General features: G+C 51.7%; 1 protein-coding gene across 3 annotated transcripts; it reads left to right on the top strand.

The window, feature by feature from the left end:
- The first annotated feature begins 674 nt into the window (after positions 1–674).
- Positions 675–19,346, top strand: LOC105469496 (N-alpha-acetyltransferase 40, NatD catalytic subunit). 3 transcript variants are annotated; one of them, XM_011720562.2, is made up of 8 exons: positions 675–829; positions 7,874–7,969; positions 9,316–9,368; positions 14,403–14,498; positions 14,572–14,640; positions 14,919–15,002; positions 16,025–16,102; positions 16,390–19,346. In XM_011720562.2, the coding sequence occupies exons 1-8, from the start codon at positions 824–826 to the stop codon at positions 16,529–16,531; spliced, it is 624 nt and encodes a 207-aa protein (XP_011718864.1). In that variant the 5' UTR covers positions 675–823; the 3' UTR covers positions 16,532–19,346. The 3 variants fall into 3 exon arrangements, with proteins under 3 accessions (XP_011718864.1, XP_011718863.1, XP_070930522.1); XM_011720561.3 differs by having other exon boundaries at positions 14,572–14,730; XM_071074421.1 differs by lacking the exon at positions 675–829 and adding an exon at positions 1,240–1,381 and having other exon boundaries at positions 14,572–14,730.
- The last annotated feature ends 4,641 nt before the right edge of the window (positions 19,347–23,987 follow it).

Below are 23,987 nucleotides of genomic sequence, written 5' to 3'. Positions count from 1 at the left end.
AGGTACACGCCACCACGCCCGGCTATTTTGTATTTTTAGTAGAGATGGGGTTTCACCATGTTGGCTAGGCTGGTCTCGAACTCCTGACCTCAAGCGATCCACCCACCTCGGCCTCCAGAAGTGCTGGGATTACAGGCGTGAGCCACCGTGCCCGGCCGCGAGTTAATTTTTATTGAGAACGTGAATGAATGGATGGGGAATGAATGGTTAGAAGACGAATGAATGAACAGCAGGACTCTGGTTAGAAAAGGAATTTCAAGAGTCAGGATCTGGAAGGTGGGAAAGTTTCCAAAGACTTCCGCTACGCGCGCTGGGGCTCTGGAAGGGCAGGTACTTCAGAGGTCGAGACGCGATTGGCCGCCTGGGAAGGTGGCTGTGCCGCCGGCTGCTACGCGCTTGGCGGAGAAGTCGCTGGCCGCAGGAGAGGTGCTGCCACCCACCCGGCCCCCAGCGGCCCGCGGCTCAGGGCCTGGGTCAACAGCTAGGCTTGGCGCCGCAGTTGCCATAGCTACAGACGCAGCCCTGCGAGGGGGGGGCGGGTCCTGGCCGAACGTCATTCCCGGCGCGACGCTCCGCCGCGTTCCCGCCTCCTTCTGGTCCGAGACCCTCGGCCCGCCTAGCGGGCGCTCCACCTGCGCGCCGGCTCCCCGATCCCCTACACCGGTTCTGCGCCGGCGCGGTACCAGGGCGCGCGGGGGAGCTGCGAGGCGCATGCGCGGTGCGGGGTACGCCGCTCTGCAGCCGCCGCTGTTGCCGCCTCCGCCGTTGCCGCCTCCCTGCCGGCAAGTGTGTGAAGAAGGAGTTGAGGGTCGCCGCCGCCGCTATGGGGGTGAGTGAGGCAGAGAGAGGAGATGGGAGGTCCAGGGGCGCTCCTCGCTACCCTCGCCCCCTTTGTTCTTAAACCCCCTCACGTGACCCCGACCCCCTCTAGCCTCACGTGACCCCTGACCCCCACATGACCTGACTCCCCTATTCTAAGGGTCCCCACGCTAGGCCTAGCCCGGGAATCCTCTGGAGAGCCCCTTGTCCGGGGCCCCACCCCCTCGGCGCCCCCAGCGTCACGCCCGCCCCTTCCTGCCTCGCGGACCCGTTACCGGCCTCCCCACCCCCGTCCCCCGCGTGGACCCTGGGGTTAGCCTCCCGCTCCGCCGGGGTCACTCATCACCTGGCTGTCACCAGCTTCGTCGCTTTTCACATCCGAGGTCAACCCTGGCTTGGAGGGAATTGAGGCCCAGAGGAAAGAAGGCGCCTAGCCAAGGTCACACTGGCGGGGGCGTCAGACCCCACCTTGGGCCTCCCGAATCCCAGTCCACTGCGCTTCCCGCTACTCCAGTCTCAGCGAAGCCGGTTCCCCTGCACTCTTTCGAAACCTCTCCACCAGGTTCTTGCTGCTCCTGATAAACACAGCCTTCCTTTCCCATAGACTCCTGCCTTCACGCCTCCTGGTTGCAGTGGAATGGTTCTTATGACCACTGGGTTGTTACGAGTTTTGGTAGAGCAGGTGTTTTTGCAAGGGGAGGGCTGTGCGAGTGAGAGGGGAAGATGCGGGGAGGCGGGGGCGGCGGCCCAGCCGCGGATGGATACTGACCACCTGTTCCGTGCCGGCAGCCTGGAGGTGCATTTTAGTTCACTTTCCCGGGATATAGGGTAGGGCAGAAGTTATTTGCAAGTTTCTGTGCGTTCACCGTACTAAGTCTCAATTACAGCAGTATCAGTCACCCTCCTAAAAAGATAACGCCCTTCCTAGTATTGGCTGCATTCGTTTTTTTTGTTGTTGTTTTTTTTTTTTGACTTGGAGTTTTGCTCTTGTTGCCCAAGCTGGAGTTCTATGGCGCGGTCTCGGCTCACTGCAGCCTCCTTCTCCTGGGTTCAAGCGGTTCTCCTGCCTCAGCCTCCCCAGCAGCTGGGATTACAGGGGCCCCTCACCATGCCCGGGTAATTTTTGTATTTTTAGTAGAGACAGGGTTTCACCATGTTGGCCAGACTGGTCTCGAACTCCAGACCTCAGACCGTCCACGCCTAGGCCTCCCTAACTGCTGGGATTAGAGATGTGAGCCACCACGCAGGCCTATGTTAGTATTTACATGGAATTTCCATCACCTTAAGGGAACCCTGACTTTGGAGTCCGAGGTACCTCAATTCCAGCCCCGTGTTCGCTGCCGGCGGTATAATATTGTGCCAGTGAGTTGGCCTTTATGTGTTTGAATTTCCTCACCTCTGTAATTGGGATGCCGACACCTCCCCTTTAGGGTAGTAGTGAAGATTAAGTGAGATAATGGATGTAGATTGCTGAGGAGGTGTCTCCTAAGTAGTGGCTGTTATTTTTGCCTGTATCCTCAGCCTTCACTTTACTGATCTAAAATAGATTTGTGCTATTTTTAACCCATTAGGTTGTCCCTACTGTTGTTAACCTAGTTTTTTCCCCCCTCACTCCACTAGTTATCGACTGAACAAATCAACTTATTAGACAAAAATAGTTGTCTACTCCGTGTCAAAACAGTCATCATGTTTTAACAAATAATTTTGGATATTACGTACTTCATATGTAGAAAACCAAGTCTAGAGACCTTAGGCATATTTAACCTAAATTTTGGTGAAAGGTCCTAGACGCAGCCATGGTTGAAACTAAATGAAACCTCTGTCCCTGGTGTCGCTTAGTAACTGTATAACCAGAAGCGGCCACTGCAGATTCAGCAGAAAACACGAAGTGTAACATGACGTTCTAGTTCAGCACTTCCTCGCTGGTTGGGTGGAAATAGCAGACCCTCCACACCATAAAACAGGGTGAGGGAGAAAAAGAAATATGCCCCAGAGATTCTGCAATCCTTGCATCTTTTAGGGCCTCAATCTTATACTTTACAGATGTGTTTCTCACATGAGACCCTACAAAGTCTCTTCTGGCCTAAAATTCACAGTAACAGAGAGACTTGAATTCTCCTCCCTGAAACACAGCTAGAACCGTCTCATCACCCTCATTCCACAACTGTGGGTACTGGGGAAGTCATCATTCCTCGTAGTCACCGTGTGGCAGAGCCTGGCCTCAGGCTGAGTGAGGCTTCAGATGGAGGCTTTCTCTTCAGTTGCCACACACATGTCCTATTTGCCACACATGTGTCGTCTTTCAGGAATTAGAATTTATATTTCTCTTGCTTCATCAAAAACAGGTTCTTTTTGGATAATGGGTAGTATATGGGATGGAGACATTGATACTGAAAATCTAAAAGATGCCAAATTCCTTTTCTGAAAGATGCCTCCTCCTCCCATCTGGATGTTTCTTTTCTTTTCCTTTTTTGTTTTTTAAATGGAGTTGTGCTATTTGCCCAGGCTGGAGTGCAGTGGTATAATCTCAGCTCACTGCAATCTCTGCCTCCCGGGTTCAAGTGATTCTCCTGCCTCAGCCTCCCGAGTAGCTGGAAATACAGGTATCAACCACCATGCCCGGCTACTTTTTTCTATTTTTAGTAGAGACGGGTTTCATCATGTTGGCTAGGCTGGTCTTGAACTCCTGACCTCAGGTGATCGACCCACCTTGGCCTCCCAATGTGCTGGGGTTATAGGCATGAGCCACCGTGCCCGGATTGGGTGGTTTTTTTTCATTTGTCTTTATGACCCCTTCCAGTCGTAGAACTATGTGTGGAGTTATTTTTTCAATGGGAATAGTAAGGGAAGGAGTTTTGCATTGCATATGAAAACATGTATGTAACACTTTAAAACAAAAAATGCCATATAAGTGCAATTGTGACATGGTGGAAGGAGCATGACTTGAGGGTTCAAATGTGGATTTGGATCTTGGATGATTCATTCAGCAGCTATGAACTGAGTACCTGCTGTTGGGTGAGCACTGGGTGAATATAGGCAGATGAAGTGGATCTACCCTCACCTCAGGGGAGAGTCGGAGGGAGTGGAAGGAAGAGACCACTTTGAGAACTCTCCTCACCGGCTCTGTGACCCTCCAAGTTCCGTAAACTCTCTGTGCCTCGGATTTCTCATCAAAGAAGTAGCCACACCTACCATGCTGGGTTGTGAAGAGAAAAATCGATCACTTTTATTTTATTTTATTTTATTTTATTTTATTTTATTTTATTTATTTTTTGAGATGAAGCCTCGCTCTTTGCCCAGGCTGGAGTGCAATGGTGTGATCTCGGCTCACTGCAAACTCCGCCTCCCGGGTTCCCGCCATTCTCCTGCCTCAGCCTCCCTAGTAGCTGGGACTACAGGCGCCCGCCACCACGCCCAGCTAATTTTTTGTATTTTTCGTAGAGACAAGGTTTCACCATGTTAGCCAGGATAGTCTCGATCTCCTGACCTCGTGATCTGCCCGCCTCTGCCTTTCAAAGTGCTGGGATTACAGGCTTGAGCCACCACCCGGGCCAATACCTTTATTAAAGCACTGGCAGAAGGTCTGAGGGAGGTTCTTGTAAACAGAAGTCTCCTCCTGCGATTGTTGGTGGAGGCATTGCGAGCCCCATTTTATGGAAAAGAAAACTGAGAGTCAGAAATTTTGAGCAACTTACTGAAAAGAGCTTAAGTAGCTTGCCTGAAGTCACGCAGCTAGTAAGTGAAAGAGCTGAGAAATCCAGGTCTTTTGACTCAAAATCCTGCACTCTCTTTTTTTATACAAAGCTCCCTTGGAAAAGACACTTAACCACAATGAGCTTTACTGTTCACTGTGCTTATTACCCATTTTAATTAGGAGCATTTTCCTGTGTCCCTATAGGACAGCCTTACCTCCACAAGGCAGGGGCAGAGCTCATTGGAACAGGAGACCACTTTTCTTAGTGCAGCCCCTCCCTGCCTGTCTGGCCCAGCTGACTGCACCCTGCCTCCTGCCCCGTGGGCAGGCAGCAGAGCTCGGGGTTCTTGAGTTACTGCAGTCTCAGGCCACGGCAGCCCCAGGCCTTGCTCTGAGGATTGCCAGGTCTACATGAATGAGCCCACAAATCTAGAGGCCCGGCTGGCCCTCCTGCTGCTTGTGCTTGGGAATTACAGCTCATGCTTAGAAATGAGATGGAGGGAACCCAGGCTTCAGTGCTTTCTGGGTTCTGGGCGTTACCCTTGCCCTCCAGCACCTTTGATCCTTGAGGCCTGTATAAGAGAGCAAGCATGTAGGGTGGAGTAAGGGAGCTTGTACCTGCTCTGAAGGTGTGCTGGCTTCTAACCTGCCCCTACAGCTCCAAAAGGCCAGCATTTGCACCCCCATCTTCATGGAGATGGAGTTGCTTTCACAAGTCATTCTGGGGGTGTCAGGAAGAGCATAGGTCCAGTCTGATTGATGCCAAAGCTTATGCTTTTCTGCCCCGTGGTGCAGCCCTGTTCACCTTCCATCCGAGGCTTCTCTGTCCCTCACCTCTACCTCAGTGCAGAGGGTAGGGCCTGTAGCGGCACTGTGTTGGCACACTGTTACCAGACCAGCCAGGCAATGAGAAAGGAGTTGGCGAGTGGTTGCTGAGGGCTTCTGAAGCCCAGGCCTTATCGTGGCAGGGTGCAAGAATCTTTGTTGATGACGGAATGGAAGTCCACTATGCAGGACGTAGGTGCCTTAGTAGGGGACAGTGTGGCCAGTGGAACAAACATGATCTGCAGCCCATCCCTGGGATTGAGTCTCTCCTCTGCCCTTTATTCACTGCAGAACTGAGTAGTCACGTTGTCTCTTCAAGCCTCAGTTTCCTGCTGTGTAAAGGGAAGTGATAGTTTCTGCCCTGGTAATTGAAACACATAACCTAGGCTGGGTGTAGTGGCTCACACCTGTAATCCCAGCACTTTGGAAGACCAAGACAGGAGGATCGCCTGAGCCCAGGAGTTTGAGACCAGCCTGGGCAACACAGTGAGACTCCCCCTCTCTCTAAAAAAATAAACTAAAGAAAAAAAAAGAAACATAATGTTTGTAAAGGTACTTTGCAAGCTATATCTCAGTGTTGTCTTGAAACCCAAATTTCCAGAGAAAAAGATGAATGCTTTAAACCCATCCATGGTAGAGGGAGGGGAGTTCTGTCCCAGGAGTCCAGCCTTGTGAAGACAGCCCATTCTCGGGTTTGTTCCTTCCTCTGGGGAGGTAAGATATGAGATCTTGCCTGTGTTCCACACAGCGCTCAGCCATGAGATAATTAACAGCTGGTGTTGGTAGAGTTTGCGGCTGTAAGAGCAATCCCTGTGAGTTCCTGGTATCTGAACTCTTTTGCTTCTTGGTTGATTAAAGTAGGAGGTAAGCAGTGTCATTCCTTGGAAAATCATGGGTAGAATTGATTCTGAGAATTTCCCCGGCAGCTGGTTTTTCAACTCATGCAGAAGGTTCATTGCTCTGAGTGTCCTTTCCTGGGGCCAGTCTGTGTCAGGGCTAGATGTAATTGAGGGTTGTCAAACCTCTCCAGAGAGCTCAGGGAAAGGAGGGGTGTGTGTGGGGGGGGTGTCAAAAGAGGCTGCTCTATTGGTAAAAAGCAGAGCCAACTTACCAGTGCCTTTGGAGTGCCTTCTGGGGACCAGCTGGGTGGTGCATGCGCTTTGCATGCCTGTGCTGTCTGGTTGTCCTGGGGAGAGAGAATGAGAAGTCTTTTATTGAACACATGCCATATTAACCCTCATTAAGACCCTCAGTCATCAAGCCGGGGGAGGCTTGGAGAAGTGCTGTGCCTCTTCCTAGCACTGCAGTGGGTGGAGAGCAGGAAGAGGCTTTGGACAGCCCTGGAGTGGTGGCTCATGCCTGTAATCCCAGCACTTTGTGAGGCCAAGGCAGGCAGATTACTTGAGGTCAGGAGTTAGTGACCAGCCCAGCCAACTTGGTGAAATCCTGTCACTACTAAAAATACAAAAATTAGCTGGACATGATGGTACACGCCAATAATCCCAGCTACTCGGGAGGCTGAGGCAGAAGAATCGCTTGAACCCAGGAGGCACAGGCTGCCGTGAGCCGAGATCTCACCACTGCATTCCAGCTTGGGCGATAGAGTGGACTCCATCTCAAAAAAAAAAAAAAGGCTTTGGATGAGGCCTGCCAGGTGTCAGAGCCTGGCTCTTGCCCTGTGTTACCGGCCTTTTCACAATAGGGTGAGCAGGTCTTAGGCCTGAGAGAATATCACATCGGCCTCAAAACCGGACCTAATCTAGAAGCAGCTATGGGCAATTTGCCATTCGCTGCTCTATGCCAGGAGAATCCCCACTTTGCTGCTCCTCTGCTGCCCCGCTGCTGACTGTGTGCCTGCAGCTTCGTCTTGCTGGCCATGTGTCATCTCTGTCCTGAGGTGAACCCCTTGGGCCCCTGCCCTCTGCCCTGTCACTGGGTGTGTAGTGTGCCTGCCACTCGTTGGCCTAAACTGAGCAGGGCTTCTGGGAATGGCTCTGATGTCCTTGAGTCAGAACACGGTGGCCCCCACTTGAAATGAGACCCAGCTCCCACAGGAGCTGTGGCCTACCAGATCTTTGTCACCCAACGCTGGAAGACACTGAAAAGGCTTTGAATAAACATACTTAGGAACAGCCGTCAGTGGCTACCTCAGATGCCGTCTCCTCCCTGAAGCGGTCTTCAGTGTGCCTAAAGTTGGGTGTTCCCTCCTTAGGAGGGAGCGGGTGAGTGCATATTTACTAAGTGCCTGCTGCAGGCATTGTCAGCTGTTCCGCAGCATCCCCACAGTGTCTGTGTCTGGAAGGCCACTGCTCTTCCTGAAGGGAAGCTGAGAAGTCTGGTGACTTCTGAGGACTCCCCACTACAAAATGACCTGCTTGGGTCTTTCCCGCCCCTCCAAACGTGTGGCAGATGAGGTGGGAAATTTCTCACCACTGGGCCAGGCCTGTGGATGCAGGGCACTTCGGTTCCTTAAAGGGAAAGTCAGTGTTTTATTGGCCACAGCCCTTCAGCTAATGTTGCTTTCCTCTGTTGCAGAGGAAGTCAAGCAAAGCCAAGGAGAAGAAGCAGAAGCGGTTGGAGGAGCGAGCAGCCATGGATGCCGTTTGTGCCAAAGTGGACGCTGCCAACAGGGTGATTCTCCCTTTCTTCCCAGTCCCTGCCTCCTGGGACTTCAAGTTGGTTTATAATTTGACTTGTTTTGTCGCCACCCTGTGGCAGAATTGTGACACTACCCACCCACACCGCCTCTGCCTCCTTGCTGTGCAGGGAACTGAGCTCATACCTGTGTGTTGGGAGTTGGCGCTGGCAGTTGGCCCAGGTGTTTGGGAAAATGTGGATTCCAGTGAAGTGGCTGCCTGCCTGTGGAACTTCTTCCTTATGGATAGAGGAGGATCTAGATAATTTTGTTTTCTTTTTTGTGAGACAGGGTCTCACTCTGTCATCCAGGCTGGAATACAGTGGTGCGATCTTGGCTCACTTCAACCTTGCAGCCTCTGCCGCCTGGGCCCAAGCGATCCTCCCACCTCAGCCTCTCAATTAGCTGGGATTATAGGTGCTTGCCACCACACCTGGGTAATTTTTATAGAGATGGGGTTTGACCTTGTTGCCCAGGATAGTCTTGAACTCCTGAGCTCAAGCGTTTCACCCACCTTGGCCTTCCAAAGTGCTGGGATTACAGGCGTGAGCCACAGCGCTCAGCCTCTGCCTCCATTTAGTATCCCATTTTTTGGTCATTCTTTTAACCCACTCATGGTAAACACTCATTTTAAGGATGTGGCTCAGGGACTTGATTTTCCATCTGGAGTTGTAACCAGGTGAAGTCAGTGGAGGCTTCTTTTTTTTTTTTTTTTTTTGAGACGGAGTCTCCCTCTGTAGCCCAGGCTGGAGTGCAGTGGCCGGATCTCAGCTCACTGCAAGCTCCACCTCCCGGGTTCACGCCATTCTCCGGCCTCAGCCTCCCGAGTAGCTGGGACTACAGGCGCCCGCCACCTCGCCCGGCTATTTTTTTGTATTTCTTAGTAGAGACGGGGTTTCACCGTGTTAGCCAGGATGGTCTCGATCTCCTGACCTCGTGATCCGCCCGTCTCGGCCTCCCAAAGTGCTGGGATTACAGGCTTGAGCCACCGCGCCTGGCCGGAGGCTTCTTTTAAGACTTGTGTGGCAGATCAGGTAGCCTCTCTTCTTTGGGTTAGCTGTGCTGTGAGCAGGTAGTATGCCCACAGGCCAGCGAGGTCTCCTCTTGCCCTGTCAGGTGATGCCAAACTTAACTCTCATGGGCCTCCCCACCAAAGCCTTCCTCGCACATGTGACTTCAGAGCTAGGCAAATGGAGGGTTCTGGGAGACTGCTCCTGGGGCTGAAGCTAGTCTCCCATTGTGGATCCCCACAGCATCCCACTCCAAGACAACAGCTCTTGGGACAGGGCCTGCACCTCCGCCACACTTGTCTGTGCTATTCCTCTTTTCTTTCCCTCCACAGCTCGGAGACCCTCTGGAGGCTTTCCCAGTGTTCAAGAAATATGATAGAAACGGGTGAGTTACATTGAGCATTACCAACTGCTGTCTCCTTGAGCGTCTTCAGGAATTCCCTTTCCAGAGTAGGCTTCCTCAGACACAAATTTTCTCATTCTTCTTCATATCTATGAAAAAACAGGGCTGGGCGTGGTGGCTCATGCCTGTAATCCCAGCACTTTGGGAGACCAAGACGGCTGGATCACCTGAGGTCAGGAGTTCGAGACCAGCCTGGCTAACATAGTGAATCCCCATTTCTACTAAAAATTTAAAAAAAAATTAGCCAGGTGTGGTGATGGGCACCTGTAATCCCAGCTACTTGGGAGGCTGAGGCAGGAGAATTGCTTGAACCCGGGAGGCAGAGGTTGCAGTGAGCCGAGGTAGCGCCATTGCACTCTAACTTGGGCAAAAAGCGCAAAACTCCATCTCAAAACAAAACAAAAAGAAAAAGCAGAAACTGTGGCTCGTGTCCTCTGTTGATATAAAATCCCCCAGGTAGGGTGGCAGAAGAATCCATAAATGAGCAAAGATTGCACTTAATCTCAGACCAATGTCTCTTTAGTTAAAGTTTTCTTTTTTGAGATGGAGTCTTGCTCAGTCACCCAGGCTGGAGTACAGTGGCGCAATCTTGGCTCACTGCAACCTCCGCCTTCTGCGTTCAGCTGATTCTCCTGCCTTAGCCTCCTGAGTACGTGGGATTATAGGTGTGTGCCACCACACCTCACTAATTTTTGTGGGGGTTTTTTTTGTTGTTTTTTTGAGACAGAATCTTGCTCTGTCACTCAGACTGGAGTGCAGTGGTGCGATCTCAGCTTACTGCAACCTCTGCCTCCCGAATTCAAGCAATTCTCTGTCCCAGCCTCCCAAATAGCTGGTATTACAGGTGCCTGCCACCATGTCCAGCTAATTTTTGTGTTTTTAGTAAGAGTCAAGGTTTCACCATCTTGGCCCGGCTGGTCTTGAACTCCTAACCTCGTGATCCACCTGTCTCAGCCTCTCAGTGTTGGGATTGTAGGCGTGAGCCACTGCGCCCAGCTAACTTTTGTATTTTTAGTAGAGACAGGGTTTCACCATGTTGGCCAGGCTGGTCTTGAACTCCTGACCTCAACTGATCCGCCTGCCTCAGCCTCCCAAAGTGCTGGGATTACAGGTGTGAGCCACCGCACCCGGCGTGATGTCTCTTCCGGACTGATTATTCTCTCTATGCAAAGAATCATTGAGCTGAAACAAATTTGGAAAATTATCTAGGCTGACACTCACATTTAATGCATGGGAAACTGAGGTCCAGAGAGTCAAACGAGCTTTCTGAGTTTATGGAGTTTTCACCTGACAGCTGAGGGGGCTTTTAATTTCCAATCTAGTGCTCTTTCCCTGAGTATATAGTATAATTATTAAAAGCCACTTACTGGCTAATTGGCCCTGAACAAATTACTTTTCTTTTTCTTTAAAAAGAAAAATATTTTTTGGTAGAGAAGGGGTCTCGCCTACGTTGTCCACGCTGGTCTCAAACTGCTGTTCTCAAGTGATCCTCCCACCTCGGCCTCCTAAAATGCTGTGCCCAACTGACTCTGAACAAATTACCTAATCTCTCTGTTCCTCAATTTTCTAGTTAAAAATGGGCCTGGGGCAGGTGTGGTGGCTCATACCTGTAATCCCAGCACTTTGGGAGGCTGAGGTTGGGAGGATTGTTTGTGCCCAAGAGTCCAAGACCAGTTCTGGCGACATAGGAAGACCCTGTCTCTACAAAACAAAAATTTTTTTAATTAGCTGGGCATGGTGGCACATGCCTGTAGTCCCAGCTACTGAGAAGGCTGATGTGGGAGAATTGCTTGAGCCTGGGATATGGAGGCTGCAGTGAGCCATGGTAGCACCATCGCACTCTAGCCTGGGTGACAGCAAGACCCTGTCTCAATACAAAACAAAAACCCAAAAACCCAAAATGGTTCTAATAATAGTACCTTTCTCATGGAGTTGTCAGGAGGATAAGATGTAAAGTGTTAGTTCCTGGAGCGTAATAAAAGCTAGATAAGTGTTTGCTGTTATTTTATTTTACAATTTCATTTTAGATTCGCGAGGTACATGTGCAGATATTTTGTGTAATGGTGGGGTCGGGCATCTAGTGTACCCATCACCCAAATAGTGATCGTGTACCCAGTAGGTAAATTTTCAACCCTCACCCTGTTTGCTATTATTATTACTGATCCAGTTAACTATAGGCTCTGGACTGAAGGCTCCCTCACCATTTTTTGTCCTTTTGGTTTCTAAATAGGAAGCATAATCTGCCTTACCTGAGATGCTGTTGATGAGTTGTGCTTCCAGAATGTAACATCTTGGCTTGGGGATAAACAGGGGCTCTGGTTTCTCTGTGCTGGGGGGTTGAATTGTAGCTGGACGTCTTAGTAGCTCTACTTGGAGAAGTCACTCATATTCCTCAAGCCTCATTTTCTTACCTAATAGGATGATGATGCCAAATTTGCAAGGTTTTTTTTTTTTTTTTTTTCCCCTTTTTGTGGAGAACGGGGTCTTGCTGTATTACCCAGGCAGGTGTCGAACTCCTGGGCTCAAGCTATCCTCCCGCCTCTGCTTCCCTGAGAGCTGGGATTACAGGCGTGAGCCACTGCGCCTGGCGCAAGGTTTTTTTTTTTAAGAAAGAAAAAGAGGCCGGGCGCGGTGGCTCAAGCCTGTAATCCCAGCACTTTGGGAGGCCGAGGCGGGCGGATCACAAGGTCAGGAGATCGAGACCACAGTGAAACCCCGTCTCTACTAAAAATACAAAAATTAGCCGGGCGCGGTGGCGGGCACCTGTAGTCCCAGCTACTCAGGAGGCTGAGGCAGGAGAATGGCGGGAACCCGGGAGGCGGAGCTTGCAGAGAGCCGAGATCGCGCCACTGCACTCCAGCCTGGGCAACAGCGTGAGACTCCGTCTCAAAAAAAAAAAAAAAGAAAGAAAAAGAATATATGCAGCTCAGGAAGTAGCAGCTGGTATGAGTTTTTTTTTTTTTTTTTTTTTGAAACAGAGTCTTGCTCTGTACCTAGGCTGGAGTGCAGTGGCGTAATCTCGGCTCACTGCAGCCTCCACCTCCTGGGTTCAAGCGATTCTCCTCCCTCAGCCTCCCTAGTAGCTGGGACTACACGCACATGCCCTCATGCCCTGCTAATTTTTGTATTTTTAGTAAAGATGGGGTTTCACCATGTTGACCAGGCTGGTCTCAAACTCCTGACCTCAGGTGATCCACCGACCTCGGGTGATCCACCCACCTCAGCCTCCCGAAGTGCTGGGATAATAGGCGTGAGCCACTGCGCCCAGCCTGGAAAGGCTTTTGACATACTTTAGAGATCCCATATTGTGATATCTCATCGTGTTTTTTTTTTGTTTTTGAGACAGAGTCTTGTACTGTCACCCAGGCTGGAGTGCAATGGCGTGATCTCAGCTCACTGCAACCTCTGCTTCCCGGGTACAAGCAATTCTCCTGCCTCAGCCTCCAGAGTAGCTGGGATTACAGGTGCCTGCCACCACGCCGGCTAATTTTTTGTATTTTTATTAGAGACGGGGTTTCACCATGTTGGCCAAGCTGGTCTCTAACTCCTGACCTCAGGTGATCCGCCCGCCTCGGCCTCCCAAAGTGCTGGGATTACAGGCGTGAGTCACTGCCCCCGGCTTCATAGTGTTTTCATATTCCATATTTCCATTGGCTTCCAGAAATGTGGAATAGCTCCAAAACAGGCATTGCTAGCCAACTCTGGGCATTTTATAGTTAAGACAGATGCAGTGCTATGTTTGGGCAGCTGTGATGGCTAAGTGATTGATAAAGAAAGGAAGATGCTTTAGGGGCAGGAAATTCTGAATTTATAAGGCTGAGCAAATGTGGCGTGCCAGTCAGTAGAAGTGATGGGATTCCAGTGAGCATATCCTCTGGGGATTGTATCAAAGGTCACTGAGAGATTGATACGGGAGCTCTTTAAAGGCTTAGGGTTTGCTGCCTCTAGTCCTTTCAGAATGTAGTGCTATCTAAAGAATGTGATTTCACAGATTGGTCAAGGAGTTTAACTGTTACTTAAATTTCATTTAGAAACAGATATCTTAACACCTACAGCATTTGCGGGTTTAGAAAAACAGTGTTGGGCTGGAGCCTGCTTCACCCGTTTTTGTTTGTTTGTTTGTTTGTTTGTTTGTTTTGAGACAGAGTTTCGCTCTCATTGCCCAGGCTGGAGTGAAATGGCATGATTTTGGCTCATTGCAACCTCCACCTCCCAGGTTTAAGCGATTCTCCTGCCTCAGCCTCTCGAGTAGCTGGGATTACAGGCACCCACCACCATGCCCAGCTAATTTTTTTGTAGTTTTAGTTGAGACGGGATTTCACTGTGTTGGTCAGGCTCATCTTGAACTCCTGACCTCAGGTGATCCATATGCCTTGGCCTCCCTGAATTGCTGGGATTACAGGTGTGAGCCACTGTGCCGGACTTAACCTGTTGATCAGCTGAGAGTATCCCTATTCCTCAGATGAGGCAGGCAGGACTCCTGGGGCGGGGTGGGGCGTGTTGAGCCGTAGTCTTCTTGAAGGACCTAGGGTCACCCAGTGGTTTTGAAGGCGCAATTGGTAGATAAAAGGAATGGGGTCCCGTGGGAGCCCGGTGAGGAGTCAGTTCAGAAATTACAGCAACAGGAAAAATGTCTAAGGGCAGGAACTAAATAACAGAAGACATGAGTGTTTATAACAAAGTACAGAAGAGACAGAAAAGGTAGGAAAAGAATAAAGAAGGAGCAGAGCGGGACAAGAAGTTTACAAATTGCTGAGGCGGATTAGGACAGCTTGGGGAGGCAGGAAATGGGCCTTGTAGTTCGGGGGTGGGCGGTGTGGCCACAGTTGTTAATCTCAGCCTGAAAGACTTTGTTCCTGCACCTTCTCTAGTCATGCTGGGGAAGATACAGGGTAGGCTTTCCTCTGTAGAGTAACTGCAACTGGGCCTTCCTCCCTGTAGACTTTAAGGGAGGAACAGCAGTGCCCTGGCAGGAGAGCTGTAACCAATTCCGTACACCTCCTGTCTTCTTCACAGGTTGAATGTCTCCATTGAATGTAAGCGAGTGTCTGGACTGGAGCCAGCCACCGTGGATTGGGCCTTTGACCTGACCAAAACGAATATGCAAACCATGTAAGCGTGTCCCGACCAGGGGAGCCTAGTTCCTCTCCCAGCTTTCCCTTCTGACTGCTCCCAAATTCCCCAGGTATGAGCAGAGTGAGTGGGGCTGGAAGGACCGAGAGAAACGGGAGGAAATGACAGATGACCGAGCCTGGTACCTCATCGCATGGGAAAACAGCTCTGTCCCTGTTGCCTTTTCTCACTTCCGGTTTGACGTGGAGTGTGGGGATGAAGTCCTGTACTGGTAGGAGCCATGGCTTGGGGGAGGTAGGGGAGAGAGACCCTGGTGATGGTACAGGCACTCCAGCCAGGTGACAAGGGCCCTGGACCTTCCTAGGTCTATGGGCTGCCAAGGACTGCAAGCTCCTCTGCCAGACCTTACAGCCTCTTCATGCCCCATCCTGCACGCTCACCTCTCCTTTCCTCACCTAGCTATGAAGTGCAGTTGGAAAGCAAGGTGCGGCGGAAAGGCCTGGGGAAGTTCCTTATACAGATTCTACAGCTCATGGCCAACAGGTAAGGCCTCCCTTCTTAGGAGATCCATACAGCACTCAACTGGAAGGAGCTGCCGCTGAGGCACTTGCTATTCTTTGAGTCTCATTGGAGGGGGAGGCTCATAGGCGTGTTTTGGGAGAAAGGTGTTTTAGAACCCTGTCAATAAGATGCTCCCTGCCTTGTTATGACTCGAGATTTTGCATATTTAGCTCAGCACAGCAAACATCTTTTTTTTTTTTTTTTTGAGACAGAGTTTCACTCTTGTTGCAGGCTGGAGTGCAATGATGCGATCTTGGCTCACTGCAACCTTCACCTCCCGGGCTCAACCTTCACCTCCTGGGTTCAATTCTCCTGCCTCAGCCTCCCGAGTGGCTGGGATTACAGGCATGCACCACCATGCCCAGCTAATTTTTGTATTTTTGGTAGAAATGGCGTTTCACCATGTTAGCCAGGATGGTCTTGAACTCCTGACCTCAGGTGATCTGCCCACCTCAGCCTCCCAAAGTGCTGGGATTACAGGTGTGAGCCACCACACCTGGCCAGCGAGCATCTTTTGAGTTCCTAATCTGTGCCACGTTCTGTACCTAAGTAACGGTGCTACAGAGAGGAAGTGGGAAAGATCCCTGCTCTGAAAGAAGCCCATCTGGTCAGGGCTGATGGCCTGTGCAGTCTCATCAGCCTGCGATTGGGGGAAGCAGTGAGTGCCGAGGGGGTCCAAGACCTCTAGAGGCTAGAGGCCAAATTCAGGAGCACTTGTGCGGGTGAAAGGGGGTAACAGACAAAGACAGAAAGGAAAGGAAGCACGACCGTAGTCTCTGTTTTCTTTTCTTTTTCTTTCTTTTTCTTTTCTTCTTGAGACAGGGTCTCACTCTGGCACCCAGGTTGGAGTGCCATGGTATGATCATATCTCACTGCGGCCTCTACCATCCAGGCTCAAGTGATCCTCCCGCCTTGGCCCCCCAAAGTGCTGGGATTACAGGTGCATACCACCTCGCCCGGCCATGTTTCTCTTTCTAAAAGGTGTTTGCTCTGCTTTCTTCTAGCACACAGATGAAGAAGGTTATGTTAACAGTATTTAAACACAATCATGGCGCCTACCAGTTCTTCAGAGAAGCGTTGCAGTAAGGAGCTGGGTGTGGGCCCTTCTGGGTGGTAGGTGGGCCTTCCCAGGGCCATTTTTCTGGTCCTGGCCCCTACTCATCCTGATGCCTGAGCTCATGGTCCAGTGGTCATGGGGGTTCAGGTTTGGGGAGATGGTATGGCAGTGCTCTCTGACTTGGTCAGCTGTCCACCTCCTGCACCCTTGTCCTAAGGGTCTCATCACTGTGGCTGGTGGAAGAGTTCTCAGGCCAGGGAGGAAGGCGCTCAGCTGCCTGCCACCAACCCTTTTCTCCTGCCTGCCTTGCAGATTTGAAATTGATGACTCTTCCCCCAGCATGTCCGGTTGCTGTGGGGAGGATTGCTCCTATGAGATCCTGAGCCGGAGGACCAAGTTTGGGGACAGCCAGCACTCCCACGCGGGTGGGCACTGTGGTGGCTGCTGCCACTGAACTCTCAGAGCCACTTTCAAGTCACAGTGCTCTCTCCTAAGGCCTTTCCTCTTTCCTGGTCTCACCATTTGCCAGGTGTCCTCAGAGCTGTGGCCTCCCCAGCCCTGCACGTACCAGGCTGCACCCTGAGAGCACAGAACCCTGGGGAGAAGTGGTATGAGCTGCTCCTCCTCTCCTAGGAGACCAGAGTGCTAGGAGGGAATGAAAGAGAGAGGGAAGAGTGGGTGGGGCCTGGCAGTGAAGCTCATCCTCCACAGTGGCTGCCTCCTCACTTGGCTCCTGGGGCCTGCAGTGGAGGTTCTCCCACCTCTGCAGCTCCTAGAGTCCTGGAAACCTCCCCTCCCCTGACACATACACTTGGACGAATGGAATGTTTATGCCCACCTTTAGGAAAGTTCTGGAGTCCTGGATCTGGGGTTTGCTGATCCCCAAAGAGGAGCACACAGGGTGTAAGATCTGGGCATAGAGGGAGGCTTCAGAGAGACTCACACTTTCGCAGATGGAATGCTCTTATGGAGACTGTGGGAAGATCTTTTGTGCCAAGATGCAGGGAAGTGAAGAAAGCTCTTTCCAGCTGTTTTTATGGATTCATGGAGTGGGCTCATGTTGAGACCAGCTGACTCTGGGAGGAAGACTGCCTCTCTGTCAGTGAGAGAGGCTGAAAGGACCAGGAATGAGGTGTTCTGTGGGACCCGCCATGGGGATGATTGCTTCTCTAGGCTCCTGGACATTGCTGCGTTCTAAGCTTAACCTCCTGGTCTCATGGCAGTGACCTGAGCTTTTGATTCATAGAAGAAAGCCAGAGGTTTTGCTTGTTCTTGTCTGCCAGCCCTCACTGTTCTTTCTCCTCTGCCTCTCACGTCTACCCCCAAATACCTCTGTTCTTAGTCTCAAGGGGAGAATAACATCAGGGAGTCCCTCGTCTTCCCCAGAAGGACTTCTCGTTTCTCGTATAGTTAACTCCCATTTCTTCTCATCTCTTGGTGCTGATAGCTCTCTAAGGGTAGGGCACCCCTCCCTGCAGTCACCCTCCCTCTTCAGAGAGCCCCCAGCCAGCAGCAGGCCCCTCTGCCTGCACTCCTCAGCTTTGCCCCTCACTGCCTCAGTGAGGCACTAGTGCCACTGCCATGGCCCAGCCGAGCCATAGCTCAGGCTGCAGCAGGAATGCCTCTCAGTGGCCAAAACAGCTGCTTTTCTCTCTGGTGTCACCCTGTGGTAACAGGCTGGAGCAGGGGAAGCAGAAAGCCTTCCTCTTCTCTCATAGGATAGAAAGGCAGGCTCAGAACTAATGCTCATCCTGATCTCTAGACCTTGTTCCTCTTACAGGGAAGAAAAACCAAATCCTTATCAAGGAAAAAGCACCTAACAGCTCCCTGTGGATATCCCTGAGCTCTGCTTTGGGGAGTATCGTAAAGGTTCCAGCCTTTGTGAAGTTGATCTTGCGGAGGTCTGTTGGTCCCTCTGACCTCAGCATCTGCTCACATCCTACCCTCTGCCTGACTCCGGCAGTCTGTCCTGGCAGATCTCCCCAGAGTGGTCCTTGCTTCTCACCTGGATTCCTGCTGGTGCAGGAGCCTGCATACACAGGGCCTCCCTCACCCAGCCTGGCCCCTCTGTTGAGCACTCTGCACCGCTCTTGATGGGCAGCAGTGGGACTGGGTACTCCTTAGAGAGGGCCTTGCGACTTTACACTGGAATAAGTCTGCCTCTGCCTCACCCTGCTGGCTCCTGATGGGTTTCATCCCAGGGAGAGATGACATTGCTGGAGGGGTTTGGTAGACTCCTAAGAATCATGAAACCACAGGAGCATGTTTAGGAAGAGATTTTTCTCTGGTCCCTGTCTCTCAAAGGACACAGATGATAAATATTTATTGTCTTAGATCATGGATTCCTGATACCTCTCACTCAAGGGGACCAAAAGGAACCCCCCGTGTTCATCCCTTGTAAGGTGAGTTCAGTGTACATTGTCTCTTTCCAGTCACTGGATGCGTGGCATCAACTGGTCAAAGGGTGCTTGGTGCCATACCCTGCTCACCCCAGTCTCTGCAGGCCATGTCCCGAAGGGTTCCTCAGGAGGTCGGGACTAGGGTGGGAGAGGCACTGTCTGAGACCCGCAGTCACTCTCGTTGGTGTTGAGCCCATTCATTTCCAAAACATCTGTCTTTCTCCACTTCCCCCAGGTCTTGGTTTTGAGAAACATAGCAGGCATGGCTGGGCGGGGTGGCTTACACCTGTAATCTCAGCACTTTGGGAGGCTGAGGCAGGCAGGGTCACCTGAGGTCAGGAGTTCAAGACCAGCCTGGTCAACGTGGCAAAACCCCATCTCTACTAAAAAATACAAAAATTAGCAGGGCGTGGTTGTGGCCTGTAATCCCAGCAACTCGGGAGACTGAGGCAGGAGACTCGCTTGAACCTGGGAGGTGGAGGTTGCAGTGAGCTGAGATCATGCCCTTGCACTCCAGCCTAGGTGATAGAGCGAGACTCCATCTCAAAAAAAAAAACATAGCAGGCCTCTTGTACCAGGCTTTTTGTTTGTTTGTTTGGAGCATGTTAAGATTTTTTTTTTTTAATTTTAGTTACATCCACCCTATTTCAGGTTATTTTTGTTGCTGTCAAGTATGTATAGGACATGTGAATGGTTATTTTTAATCCTGTTTTTTTTTTTTAGAGGAAATTCGGAAGATAAACTCCTTCTTGATATATATATATATATATTTTTCTTTAGCAGCTTGTTATCACTGGAATCAAAGGGAAAAAGTGATCTCTTTTTGCATTGGTTGTATTTGTATGTCACAAATAAAAAACACTTTGTTCAGCTGCTGAGATGGCTTCCTGATGCTGGGGCACCATGGGCAGCGTGAATCTGGGAAGCTTTGGACCCTGAGCCTGTCCCAACATTGGGCCCGAACATCAGAATGTGCGTGGCTATGATAGCCCCATGCCTTGCCCTGTGAAGAAGCCCCATACCGGAGGAAACCTCAGGCTGTCTGAGGCAAGCAGCCAGAATTGGGAACAGAGACCAAATGTATGTGTTTGTGCCACTTCCCAGAAGTTCTAAGGAGAGGCCAAAGGTGTTCTGAAGGGCGCCTGCTTTGCATCCTGGAAAGAAAGTCCCAAGCCAGCCTTGTGACATTTGACATCTGTGTCCAAATGTAAATTTCAGTCCCCGTGTGTGGGAGGTGAATAGACGAGAGTGCTTCTTTCCTCTGACTTTATTGGGTTACTCAAAATATTCTTTGTCTCTTAAGATTCCTGCCCTCTTCCGTCCATTCGTAGAAGACAGAGGCTCCAAGGAAGGGTAGCTCCTGTCAGGCCTGCTGGGGCAGGAGAGTTATGAGTTGGTGGAGGCTGTGACCCCCTAATGTGACAGATGGAGCTATGCAGGTTGTTCCCCAAGCAGGGCTCCTGCCAGCCCTGGCCCGGGGGAGCTGGAGCTCAGTACTTTCTGTGGACTATGGAGGGCTGCCCCACTGTGCTGTGCTTGGTGGTCTATCTGCTGGAGTGGGGGGCAGGAGACTCTGATCCACATGGAGTGTTCGTGCCCTAGCAGAGCAGACACCTGGGGAAAGAGGAGCTGGGGTCATACCTGTTCCGTGGGTCCCAGCCGTGGCATGTTGTGGCTTCTCCCCTGTGGGCGGGGGCACACCTGCAGGCAGCTGTCTTATCTTTGAGGTTTGTGCAGCTGTCTTATGTTTGAGGCCCAAAGAAAGGCAGCACAGCCCTTGGGAAGGGAGAGCAATTTGCCTGGCGAATCACACGGCCAGTTTCCCATGTGACAGAATTCTGCCCCCCAAGTTATTTGTTCCTTGAAGGCTGTGTTTTCATCCCAGGCAGAAACTTCTTGGAATGGCCATCCCCTTACTGAAGGGTAAATGGCACAGTTGGAGAGCTTGGGGCCATTCCTTTATCCCTGCTGGCTGTGTGCAGGGAGAGTTGAGGTCTGCACCCATTCCTCCTCCTCCACCTTCACAGTGGCCTGGGCCCTCTACAGCGACTGCTTCAGTGAGGTGTGGTGTGACTCCTGGGGCTGCCCCATGCTGCTGCCACAGCTTCGGTGGGCAGGCGGGGCAAGAGGCACCACCACTGAGCAATAGATAGTCCAGAGCCTGGACTGGACTGAAAGAGACTATGTACCCAGGGGGAGGGACGCTACTCACAAGATGGTTTCTGCCACCGGCTTTGAAGGGGGGAGGCTTTTCTAGTTTTTGCTAGAATACTCTCTCGCCAAGTGCAACAGAGGTTGTTCTATATCCCTGAGGACAGACGAGGTCTGGGGAGAGGGGAAGTGTTGCTACAGAGCCTGGTGAACTGATGTGGTGGTGTGACTCCCAATCTAAGGATAAATTGCCAGTGCCATGGCTCACGCCTATAGCCCCAGCACTTTGGGAAGCTGAGGCGTGAGGATTGCTTGAGGCCAGGAGTTTGAGACCAGCCTGGGCAACATAGTGTGACCCTGTCTCTAAAAAACAATATTTTTTTGATTAGTTGGGCCTGGTGGCAGGCACTTATAATCCCAGCTACTTGGGAGGCTGAGGCGAGAGTATTGCCTGAGCCTAGGAGTCTGAGGCTGCAGTGAGCCATGCTTGTACCACTGCACTCCAGCCTGAGTGACAGAGCAAACAAGACCCTGTTCTTAAAAAAAAAAAAAAGTCACTGTGTCTCATGCCTGTAATCCCAGCACTTTGGGAGGCCTAGGCGGGCAGATCACTTGAGGCCAGGAGTTCAAGATCAACCTGGGCAACATGGTGAAGCCGTCTCTACTAAAAATAAAAAAATTAGGCCAGGCTCGGTAACTCACTCCTGTAATCTCAGCACTTTGGGAGGCTGAGGTGGGTGGATCACGAGGGCAAGAGATCAAGACTATCGTAGCCAACAGGGTGAAATCCTGTCTCTACTAAAAATACAAAAATTAGCTGGGTGTGGTGGCACATGCCTGTATTCCCAGCTACTTGGGAGGCTGAGGCAGGAGAATCGCTTGAACCTGGGAGGCGGAGGTTGTAGTGAGCCGAGATCACGCCATTGCACTCCAGCCTGGCGACAGAGCGAGACTGCGTCTCAAAAAAAAAATTAGGTCAGGCGCCGTGGCTCACACCTGTAGTCCCAACACTTTGGGAGGCCGAGGCAGGCAGATCACGAGGTCAAGAGATTGAGACCATCCTGGCCAACATGGTGAAACCCCGTCTCTACTAAAAATACAAAAATTAGCCAGGCGTGATGGCATGTGGTGGAGAATCGCTTGAACCTGGGAGGCAGAGTTGCAGTGAGCCGAGATTGTGCCTTTGCACTCCAGCCTGGGTGAAGAAGCGAGACTCTGTCTCAAAAAAAAGAAAAAAAAATTAGCTTGGTGTGGTGGTGTGTGCCTGTAATTGCAGCTACTTGGAAAGCAGAGGCTGCAGTGAGCTGAGATCGCCCCACTGCACTCCAGCCTGGGTGACAAAGCAAGACTCTCAAAAAAAAAAAAAAAAAAAAGTTAAATTGAGAGTGAAAAGTAACTTGCTCATGGTCCCAGTGTAAATGGCAGAGCCAAGATTTGAACACAGCGTAGGAGGTGTTACCCTGTTTCACAGTTAGGTAACCTGCAGCTTAGGAAAGAAAGGAGCAAGCCAAGGACACCCACAGCTGTGTGCTTGACTAGGTCCCTTTCTTCCCTATGCTGCCTTGTCCCACGTTGCCTGTGAGAGGCCCAGCTTCTTCCTGAGCTGGAGCTATGGGCCCCAGAGGCCCCTCCCACCCCACTTTGCTATTCCTGGTGCTGGGGGCAAGGGTGGTGTCTCCTGCTTCTGCCCAGCAATGCCAGGGTATTATGCAGTGCGGCCCTGGACAGGACGTTGGTTTCTGTGAAGTCCATCTACGTTCCTGAATTCTGATTGTGCTGAAGTGGGCAAAGAGAACCTGTATTGGGGCTTTAGGAGTATGCTGTGGGGTTTTTTTTTTTTTGAGACAGGATCTCCCTGTCACCCAGGCTGGAGTACAGTGGCACAATCAGCTCACTGCAGCCTCAACCTCCTGGGCTTAAGTGATCCTCCCACCTCAGCCTCCCGAGTAGCTGAGACTACAGGCGTACGCCATCACACTCAGCTAATTTTTTGTATTTTTAGTAGAGACAAGGTTTCACCATGTTAGCCAGGCTGGTCTCAAACTCTTGAGCTCAGGTGATCCTCCCGCCTCAGCCTCCCAAAGTGCTGGGATTACAGATGTGAGCTCCCAAGCCTGGCCCTGCTGTGGAGTGTTAATTCTTTTAAGGTGAACATTTAATAGTCCCTACAGACTGGCAGGACTGGGGCTGAGGTCACACCATGTGGCGCTGGTGCTTAGTGCAGGCCACCCCAGTGCTGGAGGGAGGAGGCCCTGAGAAATGGGACCAGGCAGGGAGCCTCCTAAGGGGTGGAGGCTGTTTGACTCAGAGCAGGGCTTGGTAGGCCACAGCTGGGAGATTGGGAGCAGGGTGAGAGCCGGCTGTGGCTTCCCTGGCAGTTGAAAGCCAGGCCCTGCGCCTCTCTGGCGTCCTGCTCTGGTACAGGATGGCTCTGTTGCAGCAGGTGAGACCAACGAGTGGCCTGGACACTAGTGGCTCCTGTCCGGCTCCCCGGCCCTGAGCCCCTCAGTGGAGACAAAGGACTAGGCAGCCATGTTCACTGAGGATCGTAGTGAGGTCTCAAGCCGCCAAGTGGAACAGCATACGCCCTTGAAGTTGGGCATGTTGTGGAACTGCCCCCATGCCTAGCTCAATGCCTGGCAGGTGGGCCACACGGGTGTCACACATGGGAGATGTTGGGGGACCACTCCTGTGGCGGCCCCTCTCTGGAATGTTGGATATATGGGATGGGAAAGGTAGGGTATGTGGCTGGAGGGGTCCAGGGATGAGGCGCTTGGGCTAGGGCCCTCTGAGTGTCCCAGCAGTGAGACTGGTGTACAGGAACAATGAAAAGGAGTGGGGACCTGCCCTAAGCTGATCAGGGGTCTAGAGGCGAGAGAGGCCTATGGGTACTGGAGCTGTGAGCCCAGGCTAGGGGCTTAGAAGGCAGAGGGGCCTGGATGTGGTTCACAGCCTGTTAGGGGTGAGGCTGGGGGCCAGTCCGTGATGGAGGGAACTGTGGCCTGAGAAGCCAGTCTTCACCAAGCTGGAGCCACGGTCCCACACGGGTGCAAATGCGGTGATCTTGCCCTTATCACACAGGGCCGCTGGCTGTGGTCTGTGTTCCGGAAGGGGTTAACCATCACAGGCTCTCAGCAGGCCCGCCCAGCCCTCAGCTTGTACCCTTCCCTCCTGCTGCTGGAACCCTGGGGTGCCCCAGCCAGGACAGCTGTGACTGCCTAGAGAGCAACCGCTCCACCCCCACCCCACCCCGACAGCTGTGTCTGGGCCTGCCCCCTGGAAGCCTGGCAACAGCTGTGCCCCAGGAAGAGCAAACACTCCTCTGAGACCCTTGTCTCTGTCCCGCCCCCTCCCTTGACC

The sequence above is a fragment of the Macaca nemestrina genome, chromosome 12 (assembly GCF_043159975.1).
Source record: "Macaca nemestrina isolate mMacNem1 chromosome 12, mMacNem.hap1, whole genome shotgun sequence".
In the NCBI taxonomy this organism is placed as follows: Eukaryota; Metazoa; Chordata; class Mammalia; order Primates; family Cercopithecidae; genus Macaca; species Macaca nemestrina.
This window is presented reverse-complemented; position numbering and strand designations above follow the sequence as displayed.